The sequence below is a fragment of the Manis pentadactyla genome, chromosome 11 (assembly GCF_030020395.1).
Source record: "Manis pentadactyla isolate mManPen7 chromosome 11, mManPen7.hap1, whole genome shotgun sequence".
NCBI classification, from domain to species: Eukaryota; Metazoa; Chordata; class Mammalia; order Pholidota; family Manidae; genus Manis; species Manis pentadactyla.
In genome coordinates, this window is record NC_080029.1 from 72605620 (window position 1) to 72630462 (window position 24843).

General features: G+C 35.3%; 1 protein-coding gene across 9 annotated transcripts in view; it reads left to right on the top strand.

Annotated features, from left to right (window-relative positions):
* NOVA1 (NOVA alternative splicing regulator 1) overlaps positions 1-24843 on the top strand; it is a 167477-nt gene that overhangs the window by 107299 nt on the left and 35335 nt on the right. For all 9 annotated transcript variants that reach the window (XM_036884534.2, XM_036884531.2, XM_057488526.1 and 6 more), the window contains one exon: positions 19275-19441. In XM_036884534.2, the coding sequence (XP_036740429.1) occupies positions 19275-19441 (167 nt within the window). The remainder of the gene's footprint in view (positions 1-19274; positions 19442-24843) is intronic.

The window sequence follows — 24843 nt, forward strand, 5'->3', positions numbered from 1 at the left end:
ATCTAATAAATAATAGTCCTTGCTTTACCTGGTTCCATTAATAGTTCATCTGTATAATATTGTTGGGGGAGAGGCTTTGTGTATTTTCCTCGGTTCTTGTCCCCACTGCAACAAAGAATTGAAGGGCAGAGACACAGTAGTGAAACAGAGTAAAAGTTTTATTTAAAGTTACTTAGAAAGTCCAGGCGACCTCAGAGAGAGGAGCGCCCTGAAAGGTTGGGAAAAGTTAGCTATGCACACTAAGTGTGGGTGACCCCAGAGAGAGGGGTGTACTGAAAGGTTGGGGTTCCCCCTTTTAAGGATTTTTCAGGAATGTGTCAAAGGGCTAGGGTTGTGTACTTGTTAAGTGGTCCCACGTATCTTTGATGAGACATTTTCTTATCAGTCCTCTAGGTAATTCTGTAAAATTAGCTTAACACAGGAAATTTGCTCCTTTTTGGTCCCCTTCCAGGATAGCAGCTTCCTTGTTTAGGAGCTTATCAATCAAGACTATCAAGAGGGTCTGCCCTTTCTCCAAGGTGGGCAGTTATTTGTTTGTTGTTTGCTAAAGAGTATGTTAAGAATCGTTCTTCTTAACTTCCTGGGTTTTTTTCAAAATGCAATTTGGGCTCTAAGGTGGGATCTCCCTGTCTTTATTATGCTGTTTATAAGTGGGCCTTTTAGCAGGCTAGAGTAAATCTTACAATGATCTAATTCACACAATGAAGACATGGGCTGTGCTCAGATACTTTTCTTATCTGGGGAATATTCAAACATTCAAGGCCAAATTGCCCCTGACCTTTTGAGCTTTAACTGGTTAACAGATTAACTCTGAGTCTTTTCTGGCTTTCTAGTTTTAACTGTTTAACCGAGTCTAACTGTTTAACCGAGTCCTTTCTAGACAGCTTTACTGACTTTGTTCTCTTTCCATCCCACTCATGTCTATTTTCCTGCCTAAAATACCTCTTTATGTATATTACCCTCTTCTTTTACATTTATGATGTATTTTAATATAATCAATCTGGATTAATAAAGTCATTATTGTAATGTGGCTCATCCAAGGCCATAATTTTAATTCATTAAATGAATAATTCTTTATAATAGTTGGCTAAGTACCAGCTAGGGATACAACTGTGAACAAAACAGTCAAGGTTTCTACCCTCTTGGACCTTTTGTTCCAGTGGAGGGAGACAAACAATGAAGTAAACAAGTAACAACAAAGAATTTCAGAAAGTGGTAAGAGTCTTAGAGAAAGTAAAGAAGCATAAAGTGATAGTGACTGAGAACAGGCTATTTTATGGCTGATAAGACCTCTCTGATACCACTCAACAAAGATCATATTGTTGAGTAAGGGGCCACTGGGAAAAGCCAGAGGAAAAGTGATCCTAGGATAAAAAATCTGTAGGAAAAAAGGCCTAAGTGAGAACAAGCCTCGGCATGTACCAGGAACTAAAAAAAGATCCAACTCCCTGGAGTGAAGAAGAAGGCAGGGAGAGTAATATGAGATGAGTCATGTGAGACAAGAATAATACATCCCCTGGCGGAGGGTTCTGAAAAGCAAAGTAAAGGATTTGGACTTAACTCTAGGATGAGAATACATTGATTTAAATCAGGTAACATACATGATTTGTAACTTCAAGAACTTACTTTGAGCAAAGAGTGGATTGTAAAGGTGCAAGAAGTGAAGGAGTGTATTGTAATGATCCTGTTTAGAGACAGCGGTGGCTTGGACCAAGGAAGAGTCAGTAGAGAGAGAATTAATTCATAATAATTTTTGTGGTATTTACAACCATGGAACTAAAGTAGTTGTGTTAGGCAGATACTCAACATCATTAATCATTAGGGGAATGCAGATCAAAACTACCATGAGATAGCACCTCACACCCATCAGGATGGCTATTATAAAAATAAATAACACGTGTTAATGAGGAGACAGAGAAATTGGAACCCTTATACATTGATGGTGGGAATGTAAAATTGTGCAGCTTCTGTGGAAAACAGTGTAGCTATTCCTCAAAAAGCTACATATAGACTTACCATACTACCCAGCAAGTCCACTCCTAGGTATATATCCAAAATAGTTGAAAATAGGCACCTAAACAGATACTTATACACTAACGTTCATTCCATTATTCACAACAGCCCGAAGGTGGAAACAGGTTAACTCAAGTGTACCTCAGCAGATGAATGAATAAACAAAAATGTCATATGTATACCATGGAAATAGTATTTAACCATCAAAGTAATTCAGTTCTGGTATGTACTACAACATCAGTGAGGAAAATACTATGCTAAGTGAAATAAAGCATATAAATATGCTTTCATTTATATGAAATATCTACAGTAGGCAAATTCATAGAAACTGAAAGTAGATGAGAGGTTAGCAGGAGATGTGTGGAGGAGGAGCTAGGAATTTATTTCTTAATGGTTACAGTCTTTCTGTGTGTGGTGGTAAGTTTTTGGAAATAAATAATTGTGGTATTTGTACAACCTTGTAAATATAATCATTGCTACTAAATTGTACTATTAAAAGTGGCTTAAATGGCAAATTTTATAAACTATATAACTTCCCACAATTTAGAAATATTTTGCCATTTTATATTATCTCAGCACACATAAAAATATATCCAAAATTAATACCTTTTTAATAAAACAATTCTTTTTAGTGAAAGATTACGTAAACTTTTGAGATTTTTATCATTTTAACAACCCTTACAAATTTACCTTCCCATATTCCTCTGTCAGTAAGTTAATGGGTCACAGTTCTTCATTCTTCCATTACATACATTTGATAACAGTGCATATGATCAACAGTATGACATTGTTATCATCCACTAACTGGAGTAATTCACTCCCTTTTAAAATATATGCAGATGTGAGCCTTTCCTTCATATTCAGTTTATGGGCTCGTGGTAGAGATGAGGTCACTTTCTAAGTAGCTTTATTTTTTTAAGAAAATATGGAATAAAGTCACTGCTTAAACTTGGCTAATGCATTAACGTATATTGGATCTCAAAGGGGATAACTTAATATGTTAGGAATGGGGCTCTCACCAGAGAGGTTCATCATCTTGCTCTCAGTTTATAGCAGCAGTGGTCCTCATACTGTTACCATGTAGCATGTCCAGTGGTGTGTTTCCCTCCTTACCTCCAATTGACTTTGATTAGCTTTGCATACTCCCACTGGTCACACTTCTGAATTCCTGAGTTTAATTTGATACCACATGTTTGTTGTAAGCTGTTTTTCTAAGGATGGTCCACACAATTCTGCAAATGAATTCCTATTAGTACAAAAGGAATAGCTAGAAAAATTCCAAGTACTATTTAAGAGTACAAATCAATGTCATAAATGGTGACAGTGATTGAGAGTGGTGGCAAACTCAGAAAGTCTATTTTATATATAAATATAAAAATATAATTAAATTTTTAATAAAAATTTAGTCATGACAGTTTTATATTCCTGTGATCCCTAATGGAAGTTAAAAAGGTAATAATATTGACCAAGCTAGGATTGCTATAATTCTGATTTTGTGTAAACCTATGATAAGCATAGGTGAACAACTAGTCATAATCATAACTATTGGTAGGACCTTTGCATAACCTCAAAATATAAAAACTGGAAATGAATTGAAATATATATGAGAACAATTGAACTTGTTACTTAGGATTTTCAAATATGTCTACTTTCAGACCTCAGCGTTCTTCAGAAGTTAGTATCTCTTTTGCTCCTGATGATACTTTATCAGAATGGCTGTTTGAAGTAAAAATGTTTGCATACACTGAATAGAGAATGAATGAATGTAAAGCTGGACATCTACTCTGATTGCCATTCATTCTCTCATCTTAAGTTCTTTGAAGAATATGAATACTTTTAGATTTTTCTGAAAAGTATGCTTTCATCCTTTGACTTGATTGAGTACATATTAATGTTAAATCATGTTCTATAAACAGAGAATCAGACCTTCAGTATGTTGGCTGGGAGTAAAGAAATTTTATAATGTCGCTTTGCAAATGTTTACAGTTTAGAAGTAGAGACATGATTGTGGGGAGTTAATCACCTGGAGAATAAAAGCAGTTACTACTTTTTTATCTTAAGATGTCAATTGCTATGATTTCTTTTTTTATAGAAAGCTTCTTCTTCAAATAGTATATTTTCCTCTTAGTAATTGTAGGGTAGGTGGAAGCATTATTAAATGTGCTTAACTGCACAGTGGAACAAAAGCGTTAATTACAAATTGAACTTACATTTTATGGCAATCTTCCTAAGTGCTTTTGTTGATCTGAAAACTTGTTCTAAAAAATTTGCTAATAGCACACACAGTTATTAACCATCTCCTATGGTGGTCTGTTCTCTTTAAGAAGGGTCAATCATTTCTTTTCATTTTATGCCAGATTTGGAATGAATCTGTGAAGTGATATTAATGGTGTGACTCAGTGCATTTAAAAACATTATCAAACTTACATGAAAATTATTTTTCCATCATTAAGCTGAAATGTTATATGACTTTCTTAAATGGATGCAATTTGGTAGCTGGCCTAACATTACATTCTCCAAAGTGTGTGTGTTGTAATTGAAAGAATATGGAATTTGACAAAACTTTTTATTATGTTGGCATTTGTTGGTTATGTGTCCTTGGCTCAATTACTTTCACTTCCTTACCTATAAATTGGAGATAATATTATCTGCCCTGGTTATTGCAAGCATTAAATGAGATGTTAAATAATGCACAATTATATTAATAATATACCATATATGTATTATAAAATGTACTTTATATAAATCATAAAATCTTTGGTAAATTTAAGGAAATATACACTGCTTAAAGCATTCATCTTAGAATGATATTCTGAGATACATATTGTAAAAGTGCTTAAAACTTTAAGTTAGCTTTTCCCAGTGAGTATAAGGATGTGGAAAAGAAACTAAGTCAAAGAAAAAGAAGTATGGCTGTAAATTTCAGAGGAGACCTTTGAATGGCTTCATTTTTAAAAATTGGTAAAGTACATATTTTCCCCTGAAAGAATGTAATATTGAATTTCTATACTTAGCAAACCCCTAAATGCCTTTAAATGGGGCTTTTGCTGATATAATTCTTTAAATACCCTTAAATAGGACTTATGCTGATACAATGACAGCAGTAAATATGGGGTATATGTAAAGTCATCTATTTATAAAGGCATTAATAGGAATAGATTTTTCTCATATATAGATTACTGTAGAGGATGCCTTTTATAGAAATGGTAACATTATCTGTTAATAGGTAATATATTAAAGCCATGTATTTCAGTATTAGAATCTTTCAATAAGTTTAACCAGTTTTATTTACATTGCTATTGCTGTTATTCTCATCTTTTTAAATAACTTACATTTCATTCTGTCTATCCTAAAGTTTGTAACACATGCTCTTACTAATGATTGATACTCTGTACTTTACTTTTAATGGTTAAACTAAAGGAAAGCTAATGAGCTAATGCTTATGCTTTTTTTAAACTACAAAGACATGCGAGAAATTAGATTATAATGATTATAGATTGAGAATAATGAAATGCTCCTTGAAAATTGCTTTACTCATTAAAAAATGAATCTTTGTTTTAAAAATAAAAATGCCTATGTAAAATTTTAAACCTTGAGAAAATGTAAATGTATCATTTTATTTATTGACACTGACCTCAGTTTCAGAAATAAAGAAACAAAAAACAAGATGGACTTCACAAAAGTCAGACATTTCCCGTGGTTGCCCCTAGAACCCTATTTATTTTTATTTCATACAGTTTCAACAGTCTTGCTTAGCTGGTTCTTCTATTTAAGCCATTGAGAATTAGAAGCAGCAAAAAAAGGGTAAGAAGAAGATTCCTGCTAGAGTCAGGTATACTAGCAAACAAGAGGGTTAAGTGGCAAGAAGGGAAAGAATATGAAAACTGAAAGAAAAAAATACCAATCACAAGTGCCATTTGTGTGTGGATAAATAGGGATACATACCCAAATCAATCTTGAAATTACCACTTTATTACTGACCAAGAACTATGTGGCAGGTAATATGGAAATATTAAATATTTCTGAAATATATAGCAAGTTGAGAGAGAGTTCTTACAATGATAGAACCTATATATTATTTTGAGGGAAGTAAACTCTCATGTAGTCAGAATATTAGCTATCCAGAATTAGTAATTTCTCAATGCTTTAAGTGGCTGTTACATTACTATAAAAATTATCTGTATATCATGTTTTTTTTTAATCTCAGTTTTTGCCTATTGCAATATTAACTGGTACTTCCATTTTCTCAGTTCTTTTTGAGACCAAAAACATTGTTTATAGGTTGTTACAGAATTACGAATGTTTTACTAGATCTTTGGTGTTACTCATTTTGAGATGTTTCACTGTCACTCATCTATCTGACCAAATTTCTCATTGAATTTTTTCTAATTGAAATATAGTTGATATACAATATTATATTGGTTTCACATCTACAACACAGTGGTTCAACAGTTACACACATTATTAAATCTTTGCTCCAACTAGCGCCTTTGCTGTCAACATAGAAAGATATTACACAGCCATTGATTATATTCTCCATGCTGCACTTCCATCACCATGACCAGTTTATATTATGGTTGAGATTTTTGTGGCCCTTTATCCCCCTTACCTCCCCTATCCACCCATTCCAGCCCCTTCCCCATGTTAACGGTGTTAGGAAAGAGTATAAAACCTAAATGTGATTTATTCCCACTAGGATGTTTAAACATTTTAACAGTAAGGTATTAACAAAGGGCCACGTGGTGGAAGCTGCTTGGGCTGAGAGTGGGGGTGGGGGAATTGATAAGGGCCTGGCAATACCTGTTTGAGTTTTTTAAACCTACCAATAAGAATAAGACAAATGTAAAGGAAAGATATAAGGGCTTAGGCGACGTCCGGGGAAGACTGTGAACCCTGTAGTACTCAGCCAATGAGGAACCAGGGGAGGGACTCGCGCACTAGGAGATAAATTATTGGCGCCAAACTCCCCAGCCAGGTGTGCCTGCCCACCAGACACCCGATCTAGCAAGACCGTCATTAAAGCCTCGCTCCGCTGTTCTCTTTGTCTCCGTGTCCACTTATTGAATTTGGACCAGTGAGTGTGCTTCTCACAATTTGGGGGCTCGTCCGGGATCCTCTTGCCTGTGCGAGGTGGGGACCCAAGTGGAGTGGGAAGACGCGTCCCTCCTGGCTTTGGGCAGCCCACTGTGTCTGAGCATCTCACCTTCGCACGGAAGCCGAGGGGAGACCCGAGACTGTTGTGCAGAGACAGCGTGACCGACGCAGGGGAGAAAACGCAGGCACCGCGGCAACCAGGCAACCTCATGCACGAGCCAAGGTGGGAAAATTGGGCTATAAGTACTGCCTTGGTGGTTGGGCATTTTTCAGAGGTCGAGTGTGTGTGGCTGAGACGTGTAATCTCGGGGTGTGTGCAAGAAACTTCCATTATGGGGGGTTGAGTACACAGGGATCTCATACACAGGGACCTCTTGAAGGATGGGAAATACAAATTCTAGGCCTAGGGAAGCGGAGAAAGGGAACCAGATGAGCTCCCTTGGAATTCCCCCCAGATAGCCTGCTGGGGTGAAGGTTACGGTACTGGGGGGGATGCCTCCTGTACCGGGTTAAAGACAAACAGAAGATGATCAAATTTTGCTGTTTTGTCTGGATTAAAGTTAGATCAGGTGAAAACTGGCTTTGCCAGGTTTGAGTTATTTTTTGATGGTAATAAAGCCTCCAGTTCACCTGAGGAATCTGTTGGTTACCAAGGGTGCTTCCCCTATTTCCCCTCAACACCAGGGAAGGGAAAGCTAGGAAGGAGGAACTACAAGAGACCTCCCAGGACAAGCCCTGGTATTGGGAGAGTGTTGTGTTTTCCTCGGTCCCTTTCCCCGCTGCAGCCACGGCGGAGAGTTGAGAGACGGGGACACGGTGGTGAAGCGAAGTGAAAGTTTTGTTTGGAGTTACTCCTGGAGAGAGAAAGTGAGGCTGCCTCAGGAGGGCGGGGCACCCTGGGAGGTTGGAGAAAGTTTTAAGTTAAAAGGTTGTGTACTTTGAGGGTGCTGGTGGCCTCGGAGAGAGGAGCGCCCTAGGGGTTGGGGGTTCCCTTTTTAAGGATTCTTTAGGAGTGTGGCTGGCACCTGGAGGTGTAGACTTGTTAGGTGGTCTCAAGTATCTTGGATGAGACATTATATTTCATATCAGTCCTCTGGGTAATTCTGCAAAATTAGCTTAACACAAGAAATTTACTGCTTTTAGTCCCCTCCCAGGATGACAGCTTCCTGGTTTGGGGGCATATCAGGACTGGCTGCCCTTCCAAGGGGGGCAGAGTTATTGTCTGCTAATAAGTAAGTTGAGAATCTTGCTTCTTGACCTCCTGGGTATTACAATGCAATCTTTGGGATGAAATCCTTCCTGCCTTTTGCTATGTTGTTTATGGCTGTGGCTGCATGCTAAATTGATTTCCTGGGTTGCAGACTATTTGGGGTCAGAAAGAAAAAAAAATAGCATATAGGTAAAGTTAAAAAAAAGAAAAAGAAAAGAAGAGGCTGGGCCTGTATGATTTACATAATAAAGGCAGGCTATGCTGAGGTACCCTCTCCTTTATCTGAGGAATATTCAAACATTCCAGTCCAACTTGCTCCTGTCTTTTTGAGCTTTAATTAATTAACTCTGGGTCTTTTTAGTGGACTTTCCTGGCCTTTTTCTCTTTCTACCCCACTCATATCTCATAACAGGCGTTCAGAGGTGGAAAGAAGTATGGCTTTAGTGCATTTGCATCTTTCCTCAGGGGTGGAGAGAAATTCATCTCCATATCAATGGGTGATTACCTGGGCAACAGAGGGCTTATTTGTACCTGAGAGGTGATGGGGAGGGACAGTTTTTGGCTGATGCTGGAGCCTGGAAGAGAGAAATGGCCCCAGACTGCAGCTTGTGAGTAGTAAATAGATTTTAAACTTTATTTCTCCCTTCGATTTCAGTTTTTAGAGGCACTTTGCCCCAGGATTTCCTCTCTCCAGACTTAACAATGTAAGAAGGACTTAGAGTTTCCCCTTGCCTTCTGGGGAATCCACCAGGAATCCAAGACGTTCCATTGAGAGAGGTCCCACTAGGATAAGGGGAAATTTGTTAATGTTCCCCTCACGGGTACTGAGATGAGAAGTTTTAAGCATTGCTAGAAGATCCCCTTGGCCTAGTGGACCCACTAGATCAATTCCTGGGACCTAATATATATACTTAGGTTGCACTGATGTCCATCGTGAATATCCTATTCCCTGGTGGTGAGGGGGGGTGATCAGGAGCGCTGCTGTGTCCATTTGGGAACAAAAACACCCACCAGGCCAGGGTGTCCAGTCGGCGGAACAAAAGTTCCCAAATGTAGATCCTAGATGGGATAATAATAATCTAGGGGACAGAATTAAAATGCAGAATCTTCGAGGGCTAATTATAAAGGGGATTAGGGAATCGGTTCCAAGATCTCAAAATGTTTCTAAGGTGTTTGAAGTCCAATGGGAAAAGGAAGAGACCCCAACTGCATTTTCATAGAGACTCAGGGACCAGATGAGAAAATAGTCAGGACTTGACCCAGAAGCTCAGGTAGGACAGGATCTTTTAAAAGTCAATTTTGTAACCAAAAATTGGCCAGATATATCTAAGAAATTACAGAATTTAGATGGATGGAATGAAAAACCTAGAGAAGAATTACTGAGAGAGGCTCAAAAAGTATTAGAAGAGAGGCTAGAAGCTTGTATTTCAAATTGTTAGAGGGAGAGCCAGACCCTCTCCGATGGACCCCAGGGGAACTGCAAATTCTAGAGGAATTGAAAGCAATCTTTAGTCACCACCCCAGTCCTGGCACTCCCATCTTTAGAGAAGCCATTTCACTGGTTTATTACTGTTGAACAAGGTTCCCTGTAGGGGTTTTGACCCAAGCCTGGGGAGGAAAGAAACAACCAGTAGACTTTATGTCTAAACTATTGGACCCTGTCTCTTGAGGATGCACTGAATGCGTTCAGGCCATCGCAACCATGACCTTACTGGTGGAAGAGAGCAGGAAATTAACTTGGAGGAACCCTCACTGTCAGTACTCCTCACCAAGTTCGGGTCATGCTTACTTAATCAGTGGGCCGGCCACTGGCTAATAGATTCTCAAATTTTTAAATATGAAGCAAGTTTACTTGAAAAAGATGACCTGATCTTAACCACAGACACCTGTCTCAATCCAACCAGCTTCCTATGGGCAGGGGAGGCTGAAGGTCAATCAGAATTGAGCCATAGTTGCATGGACTTCATAGAGTATCAGACTAGAGTCAGGCCTGATTTAAGGAAAACTCCTCTAGGTGGAGGTGTGAAACTGTTTATAGATGGGTCCTCCCAGATGATAGAGGGCAAACGACATAATGGCTATGCCATCATTGATAGAGACCAGTTATCCATCTGTGAAAAGGGGAGATTACCCAATTGGTCAGCTCAAACCTGTGAGTTGTTTGCTCTTGATCAGGCCTTACAACTACTTTCAGATAAGGAAGGCACCATTTACACAGACATGCCTTCGGAGTAGTCCATACCTTTGGAAAAATTTGAACAGAAAGAGGTCTTATAAATAGTAAAGGACAAGAGTTGATTCATGGGAAATTAATTTAAGAGGTTCTGGAAAATCTTGTACTTCCAGCTGAGATTTCTATAACGCATGTGAATGGTCTCCAGAAAGGAAGTTCTTATGAAGCTACAGGTAATAGAATTGCTGATGTAGCTGCTAAAGAGGCTGCATTTGAGGATGAAATTAGATTTTTGAACCTCACCCCAAATATCCCTAAAATCTCATTGATCCCAAAGTTTTCCAAGAAGGAGATTAAGAAGCTACAGGAGGTGGGGGCATCTCCAGATGAGAAAGGGAGGTGGACCTTACCAGACGGGAGAGAAATGATCATTGGCCAGCCTATTATGAGAGAGCTGATGAACATGTTACACAGGGGGAGCCATTGGGATCCTCAGGCAATGTGTGATGCTTTGCTAAAGGTTTATGGGTGTATTAGCATTTACACCATTGCTAAACAGGTTTGTAAGAGCTGCATGATGTACCAAAGAATTACTAAGAAGTGTGTGAGAAAGCCAGTATCTAGAGAGAGACTCCCAGGAGTAAGACCATTCCAAAGTATTCAGATTGACTTTACTGAGATGCCGAAAGTGGGAAAGCTTAAATATTTAGTAGTGATTGTTGTCCATCTCACTGGATGGGTGGAGGCCCACTCATTTGTTAACAACTGCAAGGGCAGGATCAGTGATAAAGGTACTTTCAGAGCAAGTTATTCCTAGGTTTGAGTTAATAGAAAATGTTGATTCAGATAACGGGAGTCATTTTACTTCAAAAGTACTACAGGGAATAATGATTATTATATGAGCTACCATATCTGGGAAGGGCAACAGACTTTCCCACTATGGAAACAAAAGCAATTTTTAAGAGAATATGTGCTGGCCATGTCTTCTAACTTATCTTCTCTCAAGCTGAAAGGACTCCTCACCCAGACTGCCCCACTTGAGTTCTTCGCTCACTGCTTCCAGCCTAGAGACCTGGTGTTAGTAAAATCCTGGGAAGAAGATGGACTCCAGCCAGCTGGGAAGGCCCCTACCAAGTGCTCCTGATCACGGAGACTGCAGTGAGGATGGCTGAAAAGGGCTGGACTCATTACACCAAAGAAACTGACTGGGGGATCTGGGGACAAAACAGAATTGGCAGGTGTTCCAGGTGGCTAACCAACCCTTAAGGCTGAAACTAAAAAGAACCTAAAATGTTAACTTTTATCCTTCTAACTCTGTATTTCACAGGCAAGTCGCAGGAAGCCCTAGAATGGGAAGTAACTCCTGGTTATCCTGTCAAGCTGATAATCAATATTAGTAAAACATCAAGCCCCCAAACCATTAGGTTTGATGCTTGTCAGATTCTCTCTTGTGGTGACCTAAATGATCAAAAACAGCTTTCTGGAGATAATAAGTATCTCTGTCCTGAATGGACAAATCTTAATAGAATAAAAAGGCAAGTAGGCCCCCATGTCCAAGGTGGAGCAGTGTTTGGTGTACTACCCAGTTTCAAGGGTAGACGGCCCCGCATGCAGCAGAAAAATCTTTAAAAAGAAAGCTCCACTTAGCTAAAGGAATTCCTCCTGACAATTGCCAGGACAGACAGTATAACCCCCTTTTATTAAGTATACATAAACCTCAAGACTTAGACTCAGACCCTGTAATTGCCCCTCATGTTTACGGACTCGGTGCAGATGTCATTGGAGTAGATCCCGTGGGAAGGTTTAGTCTTAATTTAATCGAAGGCAAGACTTCACCCATAGTGGCCACCCCCAATCCTGAGAGAAATAACAAGCCAGAGCTTCCCCATAATGACCCTAGACTAGTTACCGTAACAGATAAGAGATCTAAAACAGACTCTTGAAATAGAGATGGGTTATGGAGACAACAATGCCTGGGTAGAGTGGGTTAAATTTTCAGTATTCACTTTGAATAAAAGTGATTGTTACGTATGTGCTGCTGGACAGCCACAGGCGCAGGTGGTCCTATTCCCTCTCTGCTGGGACACAGACCCCACTGGAATGAACTGCATGTTGGCCCTGTACCAGGACAAGGACGCTTGGGTAAATGAGACTTGCAAGGGCTTGTCTTTACTCTTTCATGCCCTAAAGAAGTCAGACCCGAGGGCAATCCCCTCTTTTTCCATAGAGAAGATGAATCACTCATGCCTCTCTAGGCAAGGGGAAGGTTTCACAACTCCTGTGGGGAACATACTGACTTGTACCCATGTCCTAAATGTCTCTAAAGAGGGCAACTTCTCAAATTTACACATCCCCCGAGTGTATGTTCGGTAGTACTGTGGAAAGGGAAACTTGCGCTACTTGTTGCCACCCACCTGGACTAGGACTTGTGCTTTAGTCCAATTGGCCATTCCATTTACCCTGGCATTTCTCTCCACACCCAATGAAAAAAACTTTTCATAGAAGTTACAGATCATTACAAGGCACCATTTTAGCTAATGAATTAGCTGAAAACTGGCACCAGTGACCCTTTTATAGATAGACTGGTTGGAAAGATGGTTTGGAAAATGGAAAGGTACAGTTGCCTCTGTTTTAACATCCCTTGTTATAGTTGCGAGACTTCTAACTGCTGTAGGATGCTGTATCATCCCTTGTGTTAGAGGCTTGACTCAAAAGTTTATAAAGGCAGCCCTAAACAAGCAAATACCTATGACCTGCACCCAAAATAATCTTAGAAGAAAATTTGAACTATGAGGAAGAGAGTAAAAAGCTATTAGAGAAATTTGATAAAGGACCAAACGTAAATTAAAATACATTACTAGGAATAAAATCAGAAATTCTTAAATAAAAAAGAGGGGGGAACTGTTAGGAAAGAATATAAAACCTAAATGTGATTTATTCCCACTAGGATGTTTAAACATTTTAACAGTAAGGTATTAACAAAGGGCCACGTGGTGGAAGCTGCTCAGGCTGAGAGTGGGGGTGGGGGAATTGATAAGGGCCTGGCTATACCTTTTTGAGTTTTTTAAACCTACCAATAAGCATAAGACAAATTAACGGGCTTAGCAATGTCCGGGAAGACTGTGAACCCTGTAGTACTCAGCCAATGAGGAACCAGGGGAGGGACTCACGCACTAGGAGATAAATTATTGGCGCCAAACTCCCCAGGTGTGCCTGCCCACCAGACACCTGATCTTGCAAGACCGTCATTAAAGCCTCGCTCCACTGTTCTCTTTGTCTCCATGTCCACTTACTGAATTTGGACCAGTGAGTATGCTTCTCACAATGGGAAGTCACTTCTCAGTATTTATGAGCCTACTGCTGTTTTGTTCATTTTGTTTTGTTCCACAAATAAGTGAAATTGTGGTATTTGCCTTTCTCCAGAAAGCCTGGCTTATTAGTATGATTCCTTCTAGCTCCATGTTGTTGCCGATTGCAAATTTTCTTTCTTACAACTGAATAATATTCCATTGTGTATATGTATCACATCTTTATTCATTGATCTATTGATGGACACTTTGGTTGCTTCCATATCTTGGTTGTTGTAAATAATGTGGCAGTAAACATAAGGGTGCATGTATCTTTTCACAACAGAGATTTTGTTTCCTTTGGGTAAATTCCTAGAAGTGCAGTTACTGAGTTGTATGGTATTTCTATTAGTTTTTTGAGGAACCTCCATACTGCTTTTCACAGTGGCTGCACCAACTGACATTCCCACTAACTGTGTAGGAGGCTTCCCTTTTCTCCATATCATCACCAACACTTGTTATTTCTTGTCTTTTGGATAATGGCCATTCTAACAGGTAAGAGGTGATATCTCGTTTTTATTTGCATTTCTCCAATGATTAGCGATGTGGAGCATCTTTTCATGTGCCTGTTGGCCATCTCTACTTCTTTGGAAAAATATCTGTTCAGGTCTTCTGCCCAATTTTTTGGTGTTGAGGCATAGGAGTTCTTTATATATTTTGGATGTTAACCCCTTATTGGATAAATCATTTATGAATATACTCTCCCATACTGTAGGCTGCCTTTTTGTTTTGTTAATGGTATCCCTTGCTGTACAGAAGCTTTTTAGCTTGATGTAATCCCACTTGTTCATTTTTTATTTTGTTTCTATTGCCTGGAAAGAAGTGTCCAGAAAAATTACTCATGCTTATATTCAAGAGATTTTTAAATTTCTTATTTTATATTGACACTAATAATTCCTAAAGAATTATATGTTCTCATTCTTATAAGATACTGAGTTATATTTTCAGTAGGAGTATAAACTAGTACAGATTGCATTTTAGACTACAACAAGCATTATTCTCTTAGGTAGGTTACATTTTTTAAGATTATCTTTTTTTTTTCCTATCCTGGGAAGAAGAAAAAAACAATTGAACTGTTCATTTTTTCTCATTACTTTTGAAAGCTCTTTTTATTGCATACCCTTTTTATGGACATTATAATTTATAACTTATTTTAGTTCTTGAAATCATTTTCAAAAATATATCTCATTTATATATGCATTGACTGATCTTATAAACCCAAAGAAGCTTACTGGTTTTATATTTGAGTAAAAAGTTCTTAAAATCAATCACATATGTTTTTAATATGCCAGTAAGAAAATTTTTAGGCTCAGAGAGATTTTCATTTATTCAAAAAATACTTCTTGAGCATCTACAGTATGCCAGGCACCATTCTAAGAACGGAGAATGCAGTCTTGAACATGACAGACAAGATCTCTTTCACACCTTACTTTTATTTTTGTCTGCTCATTCTGTCATTGTCTCCAAATTTTCTTTGTAGCACCAGCACGAAGTCATTTTGTATCCTCGCTGTATATTTTAGTTTTTGTACAGTGCCTGTCCACATAAACAAGAATATGAACTCCATGAGAGCAGGAGGATCGGTCTGTTTAGTCATTGGTGTATCTTCAGCTTCTAGTATAGTGCTTAACATTTAGCAGGAATGCAACAGATCTTTGTCATAAAATGAATGAATTGCATAAGTTCAGGACGAGGAGTGTGTGGTATCCTGAAAGTCAAATGTTTTTAGAGCAGAATGTTCAACTCTCAATGCTGCTTACAGGTCAAACAACAAAGACATGAAGATTGGATTTACCCAGGTACAGCTGTGATAAATGGTGTTAATGGAGTGGTGGGACAAAAGCCATAATGGAGTAGATTCAAGAAAAGAGAAATGTGTGGTGAGGAAATAGAATATATAACTCATTCAAGGAATTTTGAGGGATTAGGAAATAGAACTATAATTGGAGAAGGGTTTGAGTTCAAGGAGGGCTTTGAAATGTTTTTCTTTTACAACAAGTATACATGAAAGAATAGTACAATGAATTCTCATACCCTTTATATATATATATATATTATACCCATCATATATATATATATATATATATATATATATATATATACACACACATATATATGAACTATCAAAATTATGGTATACCTGTTTCATTTACTCATGTTTTTGCTGTCACAAATATTTTGAAGCAAGACCCAGTCATTTTAGCTGTATGTACTTCAGTATGCACCTAAAAAAAAGACAAATATTGCAGTATTTTACTCAACTTGTTACCATAATCACAACTTAAAATTAATTCTTTGATACTAATGCTTAATTCTTATCATATTACCACAATTATGTTTAAAGTAAGAATTATTTGAATCTAGGTCCAGTCAATTGTAATTTACATTTGATCATTAGATTTCTTAAAGCTCTTTTAGTATAGAGCATTTACTGCTGAAACTAGGTGAATTGTTCGATAGACTGTCTTACCTTCTTAATTTGTAACTGTTCCTCTTGATGTCATTTAATTTTTTTCTCTGTTTTCAGTATTATAAGCTATAATGTTGTGCAAATGTTTGGTTAGATTTAGGTTCAACTACTTTGGAATGCATACTTCATAATTGGTGTCCTGTGCTTTGTATTGCTTCATGTCAAGAGGTATTCTTGATGTTTTGCATTCTTAGTTATGCTGTTGTTGACCAGTGAAGTCAATTGCTGACTATCCGAGTTTTCCACTGAAAATTTCCCATTAACCTTTCATGTTAAGATTTGATGATCTTTGCCTAAACAGTTATTTCATTTGCTTTGCCAAAGGTAATTTTCTAATTCTGTCATGAAGAAGGGGTCCTTAAAAATTATAGTATGTTCCTCTACTGGTGGGAATGATCTCATTGAAAAGGAGAAATTATGATGTAAGAAAGAACTCTAGTACCTGGAGAAACAAGGACTTGATAGGTAAGGGGATAGAGTCCACTGCACAAATGATAGAATGCCTTAGGAAAGAGCAGGAACAGTTTAAGTGTCTTGTCCAAGGTTAAAGTAGCACAGGATGAATGTAATTTTATTAAATTTCTATCAAACTTGCTAGGGAATCTGCTTGGTAATTATTACCTAACTTTAGAAATATGCATTTTCAGTATATGATATTGTGTGTGAAATTACAACTTAAAGCCATTTTGAATTTCACTGCTTATATTTGACATTGACCCTACTTGTTAGAGGTTTTTAAATTTCTCTTTTAAAAGTGCAATTTTAAATTAATAGTGTCATATAGACCTGTTTCTTTTTCTTTTTTTTTTTTGGTAGTGGTTCCATTGGTAACGATAAAATTTAATCCTCAAAGAATATGTGCCACAACTTTGAAACTACAAAGTGTCTCCATATTGTCTCATATGCTCTGTGAAATTTAGTTTTAGACAGTCATATTTCTCTACAGAACATGATTTCCATTTACAGTTTATACAATCTGATTGGTTGGGGTTATTGTGTTGTCTGATGTGATATGTATTCTATTAAATTAGAATTTTGAAAGCAACATGGTGGTATAATGTCTTTAGTTAGTTCCACACTTTATGTATTTTTAATCCCTATTAAGGTTCAGCTGTTTCCTTTCCTGTTGTGGCATCCCCAGAAGAGCACGCTGCAGTTGTCTGCAAAAGCAGGAATGTAATGTCGTCTTTGTTTTGTTTTGTCTGCTAACTTAGAATAGAACACTTTACATGAGCTACATTGATCAGTTCTTACCCTTTCTAGTCATTTATTGGACAATTAATACAACCCTGTGAAGACTCTCTGGAGTATCTGTATAAACTCGATCATTTTACCCATGAACCACAGAGATAACATCGAGATAGACAAGGAAATAAAAGCTGATTATGAGAAAAAGGAAGTATTAAGCCTTCAAACTCACACTATCTTTTTCAGATTCTCTACGTGTTTACAAAGTATTTGCTGTCTATTGAAATATTTTGTATAATTTAGGAAACTTAGTTTTGCATAGACTTGAATCGTCATTGTTTAAAACATTAATATTTTGGTTTATCCAAATAATATTACTCTTATTTCTGCTGCCAATTTTTGTGATCTAAGTTTTTTTCTAGAAATAAGAATGAGCTTTTACTATACTTTTAAAAATCCAAAACTACTAGAAAAATGGTTTGTGTGGCAATTAATATTTAAAGCAATATAAACTCCCTATGACTTTTTAATGTTTGTGATTTCACAACTTTGTCCTTCAAAATGTGTTTTTAAGATATGTTATAGAATGGCTTAGAATTTTGAAAATTTAGCAGCAAAGAAAATATGTTACATACATGGAAGTTTTCTTATTACTTTAAAAGCAAATATTTTATAAATTAAAAAATACCATTCTTTTGATAACTGTTTAGTAAAGAAATACTTAATTCTGAGAACTAAGTTTATATGTTGTGTTGAGATGCTGAGAAGATAACTTAATACGAGGCTGCTGCAATGTGGCTCCAAGCAGTCTGAAAACAAATCATTTATTTTTATTGTTGAAAGTTATTTGTAAAGTGTAAAATGAGTTGGGACCTGTGTACTAGACCCATCCAATTTCATTTTAGTCATGTCTCACATCATATGTCTATATTTTATTTACTAGATATGAAACAAATTCTATTAATTACATCATTTATTATTCATGAATTTCAGATTTCATAAACTATTTTTAAATTTTGATTTTAACTCTGATATTGTCTTATTATTAAAATTACACAGTAAAGTCAGTATTGATTTATTTATCCCATAAATACTTACTGTATACCTATTGTGTGCCAGAGACTACTCTAAGCTTTGGGGAAGCTATAGCACAAAACAAATCAGGCTAATCACTGTCCTCCAAGAGTTGCATTCTAGTGGAAAGATGAAAAATAAACAAATATAAAATGTCAGATAGTGTCATTGCTATGGGTAAAGAAGAGCAGGGTAAGTGAATAGAGGGTAGTAGAAATTTACCTATTAGGTAAACTTCAAGATTAAATGCATTTTCATTGTACACCATCCATATGTGCCATTCATATAAGTACTTCCATTATTTTTCATGTCATCTACCTTGGAACTGTCTGGCTTGATGTGTTATCACCCTTACCCTCTGTGAAAGCTGAGTCCGTAGATCTTAAGTGTGTTACCAGTTTCTAACCTTAAGTCCTTTTATAAGTGCTCAAGATGTATTTGTTAATGTCAGTAAATGAGTGATATGCTCAGAACTTCTCAGGATCTCTGGCTTTTTGAGAAAATTAGGAAAGAATGAGCACAAAAGTGGTAAAAAGGAATATGTGTGTATGTATTCATTCTCTTTGGTTCAGTTGAACATTTCCAATTAATTTAGAGTTCTACATTTTATATTTTATTGGAACTATTTTATCCTTTTTGATAGCATTTTTGAAAAAATATAAAATGAGAAGGAAATTTTTCTAAAAATTAATCTTTTACGCACAGGTACTACTGAACGAGTGTGCTTGATCCAGGGAACAGTTGAAGCACTGAATGCAGTTCATGGATTCATTGCAGAAAAAATTAGAGAAATGCCCCAAAATGTGGCCAAGACAGAACCAGTCAGCATTCTGCAACCCCAGACCACCGTTAATCCAGATCGCATCAAACAAGTGAGTGTTTAATTGGGAAATGAAAGAGAAATATCCACAGCATAGTTTGAATTCCTTATAAAAGAAGACTTAAAGTCTTACTGTATAAAATTTCTATTCCCTAAGCATACTTAAAACATAACAGTTGTCATTTATTTATTTAAACATGATCAGAATATCTTCCTTAGATTGATTAGTTGATTTATTGATTGAATTGACTTATTCATTTATTAGTATTACACTGAGAAGCAATTGTGATGCTCTTTAAAATATATATAGATGCAATTTTGTGATTTATTTTGTGATTGCACTTTAAAAAATACAAAGACACAAATATTTATAGGAATTTAATCCATTTAAAATATCACTTTTTAAATAAAATGTAAAAATTGAAATGAGACTATATCTTCACAATTTTGAATACCATATTTTTAGTAATATTTATAGTCTTCAGTATAATATGCATATAAACTCCTGTTTTGTTAATTGTCATGTTCAGTGTTCTTTATCAATAAACATGTATAATTAATTTTTGTACCTAGCAAATAGTCCTTTATTACAAATCAGCTATTATGTTCTGTATAACTTTGTTGTGTATGTGTGTGTGTGTGTGTGTGTATGTGTGTGTGTGTGTGTATACACACACATACATGTCATAAAGGACCAATGTTCATTTTTAATGTGTGGGATTTTCTGTAACAAATTTTACTTAATAAAAGACACGGTGAGTTTTTAAGACTGAATAATGACTGACATAATGTAGGAGAAAAAATGACATTCTTCCATGTTAAATAAGGTGGATTTTTACCCATAAATTTTTTTAAATCCTCAAATTTATTTGATACTCTTTGTTTATAATTATTGTTTCTCCATTTGCCCTTTTATAATTAGCTAATTTGTGATCATACTATGAATAGACTGCATTCAAAAGAAATGTATTAATTCACAGAATATTTAATTTACAGAATATTTATGCTCATTCCAACAAATTTGAAATGTAGCTCAAAATCTCAATTTCATGTTTCTGAGTTGAAAAAAATTTTTATGCTAAACAGTGTTATGAATCTATCATAATTATACCAATATATAGATAAATTTAAGGCTGACTAATCAAATACAAATGTAGAAATTAATAATTAGTAATATTAGTAACATTCAGTTTTATATTAATTGACATTTAAAAAGTCTGTCCATGTTTACATCATGAATAAGTAGCTGTTACTCTGTATAAATCATTTGTTTTGTACTCTTTGTTGATGTCAAAATAGTTCAATTTGTATATTCAAATTTTCAAAGAAAAAGTTATACATGGCAGATTTTAAGTATTTTAAAGCTCTAAACATCAGTATATATTCTATTCATCCCAATTTATAGTTTTGGAATGTTTATCTATACTAGCTGCATACAAAAAATACTTTAAAAACTGATGCCTTGAAAGTGATACCATGACTCTATCCAGATTCTAGAACTATGAGTTTAAAGACCTTTAGGTTAAAATCACCTGGGGCTAAGAATTTACAGAATTAGCACTAAACTGTAGAGTATTGACTTCCTGCCTTAATCTAGCCTATTACTTTTCCCCTTTATTTTATAACTTCATGAGAAATTTATAAGATATTTGAGATATTTTTTGGAATAAGGGTGACCATCTTAATTTTTTTTTAAAGTACTACATATGATGTAGTTTGAGTAGTATGATATCATCATGGGTTATATATATTGAGGACAGATATAATATGGGTTAATTATTATTTTTGTTATAATAAATAGTACCATCAAGTAATGGTCTATGAAATGTTAAAATATCAGTTTTCACTATGGGAATATGAGATTTATAGGCTACTGTATATCCAGAGCCATATACTTATGAAAAACAAAATTTAAAAATATTTGGTTTATTTTTATTTCCCTTGTTCAGATAATGTTATTTAAATTCAAGATAATTCTTGAAAGAATACTAGTGCTGGATTTACTTTTGTGTATTTGCATTCACTTGTAAGCTTTGTAGATATTCATGGAATTAAAATTATTGTTGGCTACTTAGTATTTTCATGTAATCAATAATTTATGTGAAATAGAGTATCATTTTAAAAGATTTATCTAAAGAATATGCTAAATCTAAATCTAGTAGGATACCGTTTTTAACATTTAAAACACTTTCTTTGTAAATGTAAAAGTCAAAAAACTTAGAAATTGAGAAAAGCAATCAGATGTACATATTTCCAAGGTATTGTAGATCAACAGACTCTTATGCTCTAAGTTTAGGATTCTCTAACTTTCTAGGTATACTGTTTTACCAGTGTAAGAGTTTTTATTGGGATTATTCCCTAAATAATAAGTAAAGCATATAAATTTAAATGACCATGATTTTATTTTTGAAGCAATGATGCTGGTTATCCAGCATAAAATAATAGATAAAATAATACCATCTAAAAAAAATTATTTTGCACTAGAATAAATAAAAACGTATGTCAAGTGATATTTTAATGTTTTAGATTTAAATAAGATAGAATCATAATAAGATTTCTTTTAAAATGGTAGTGTTTCCCTTAACTAATGACGTAACACTTACTTCTGCTGTGGGCTTCAGTCCTGAAGTTAATTTTTAAAATAATTTCTTTAAAACATGTTTTTAGGATTTTCTTCTAGTTATGATTGTGCAAAGAATAAAATTACAGTTTTAAAAAATGATGGAGTTAAAACCTGTAACTTCTGCATACAAATGAGTTCACATTGAATATGAAATTATAGATTTTCTTAATGTTTGCTATTACATCTCTATTTTTTACAATTGATATTTTAAGGTTCTGCTTGCTAAAGAAAGTATAATTTATATCTAAGTTGGACTTAAATAGGAAGTCAAAGTCAATTCTAAATACATGTTGCTTTAAAAGTTGTAACTTACAACTTTGTTATGACTTTTAATAAAATATTATATCCTGAGTTATGTAATCTAAAGAGTATTTTGCCTAAATGAGACCTATACTTATTGACTGAATGGATTCCTTAACAAGTATAGTTGCTTAAGAAAGTTGTGCAAATTAATCTTGCAAGTCTTTCATATGATGCAATGATAAAATCTACCCTGACAACCTTACATACTAGATGTTGTGTGCTATTCAGTTTTTAATTCTCAAATGTGTTTTTTGTTTTTTTATTTAAAACAAATATTTATTGACTATTTTATATGTTCAAAATGACAATATTAATAATTAAAATTGAATAGTCAGAATCTTATAGCCTCTGTTCCATAACTTTACCACCAGGAGACTATCAAAGGTACATAATACCATTGTGCTCATTTACTAGTCGATATACTAAGAAAAAGATATGCAACAACAGCCAATAAACCAAAATTAAGCACATTAATTGCAACATAGAATATACTATTTATTTCAGGATACACAGATAGCAGAGACATTCAGTGATCTTCAAATAAAAATCAAGACTTTATAGTCTTGAAGCTCTGAATTTATTCCTGGAGCACTTCTTTAGCTCAGATTATTTGGTATACATCTTTTCTTTTCCTACCTTTTTATGCCTTGAGCTTTTTACTTATATCTGCATGGAATTATTGAAACTTCTTGTAAGCCCCTCCAATCCCCAGGTATGGTTGTTCATGTATTAATGAGTCAGTATAATGAAGCCCAAACATGGTAGAAAGCCCAAATCAATAATATAGTTAGCACTTGCTAACTTCTTTTGTCTATTGCAGATTTTGGGCTTTTTTCCCCCCTTTTTGGCTCAAATGTATTTTTAATAAAAGCTACATTAAGAAAGAAGTGGTTATAGGAATTTAAGGGATTCTCTTGTATTTAAAAAATCAAATTAAGATATCAAAAATTTCACGTAGCCCCAAAAATTTTACTTCATCCTGAGAAATTGGCAAAAATAGCACGTAATTTGTTCATTTTTCATTGATTTAATCAAGATTTTATTAAATGTATTCTTATTAAATTTCAAAATATATTACATGGTAGCCCTTGCTCTATAAAACTAGTTTGTGACAGATTATACTTAAAAAATTTGTAAAAATGTAAAGCTGTATTTACATACCAAAATTACAATGTTTAAACAATGTACTATAGAAATTTAGAGGAGTATGAAATAAGTGTAGGCTAGTGTGATATTTGGCCTTGTAAAATAGATGAAGACTTGAACTGGACCTTGAAGATTGTATAGGAATTGCTTAATTACCTTGAAGATTGTATAGGAATTGCTTAATTAGAGAAGAAGGAAAAAAAGCTTATTTTAGGCAAGTGAAACAATATGGATTTGGGTAGAAAGATACAACTGTTGGATAGTAAAGAGACAATTCTGACAGAATTGGAACATTTGTGTTGGAGGTTAGAGGAAATGTTCGTAGGTAGGATGGGACCAGATAATGGAAAGCCTTAGCTATCTGATCAAGGGGCACCCTGTAGACTACAGACTCCTTCTAATATTTCTCTAAAGAGTCTTTTTAATTTTTCTGGAAGGTTATGAAAAAAAAGGAGGCACCTCTGCAATTTGTTTTTTGTGCTGAAAATCCAGACAGACACAGGTGCTTCTAGGCAAAGCTATTGGTAGGAGAGGAAGAGAACTATGACAATTAGCTGGGTGATCTATTATGCAGTTCTTAAGATTTGAAAGTTTGTTAAGATACCATTTTTATGTGACATTCACAAATCCAGGGGATGTTAGTCTTGGTCAGGCAAAAAAAGTTTTGTGATCAAGAACAAATAATTGGTAATAATGATAATAGCAACATGTATGTTCCTTTGCAAGCTATTGTGCTATGCATTTTGCATGCATTAGCACATTTCATCTAATCTCACAAAAACCCTGTGGCAGATAAAGAGTACACAGTCCATGTTATACTTATGGAAGCCAATGCTTAGAGGAATTATGTAATTTACCCAGAGAAATGTAACTGGCAATTGATCTTAACACAGAGCTATATGGCCTTCATGTTTGAGTAAATCTGGTAAAACAAACCCAATGGCTTTCTCTCTTCTGGGACTTTCCAGTCTTAAATAAGCTTCTCCAAGAAGAGAACCTCATTTGAAATAGAATGTCTTATATCAGTGTGAAGTTAAGAGACTAGGCAATATTTTAAGAACAAGGTGACAAACACTTAATCTCCTAATGTTAAAAGTTGTGAAAAATGTATGAAGTTAAAGGTATTTCAAAATAAAATCTGTAAGTCTTTGAAATTATTATTTTCTCTAGTTCCAAAATGGTAAGGAAATAATAAAAAATAGGTATATGTAGTTTTGAACTTATCAGAATGGTGAAGCCTCGAAAGCAGCAAGTGAATTTTAGTCAGGAACCTATTTTAAATAATGCTTATGTTCATGTGTTTCAGGCAAGTTGAATAAGTTATAAGTAGTATGTTTTTTTGTAGTCTTTGATAGAGGCATAGGTGATAATCTAAAGCCACA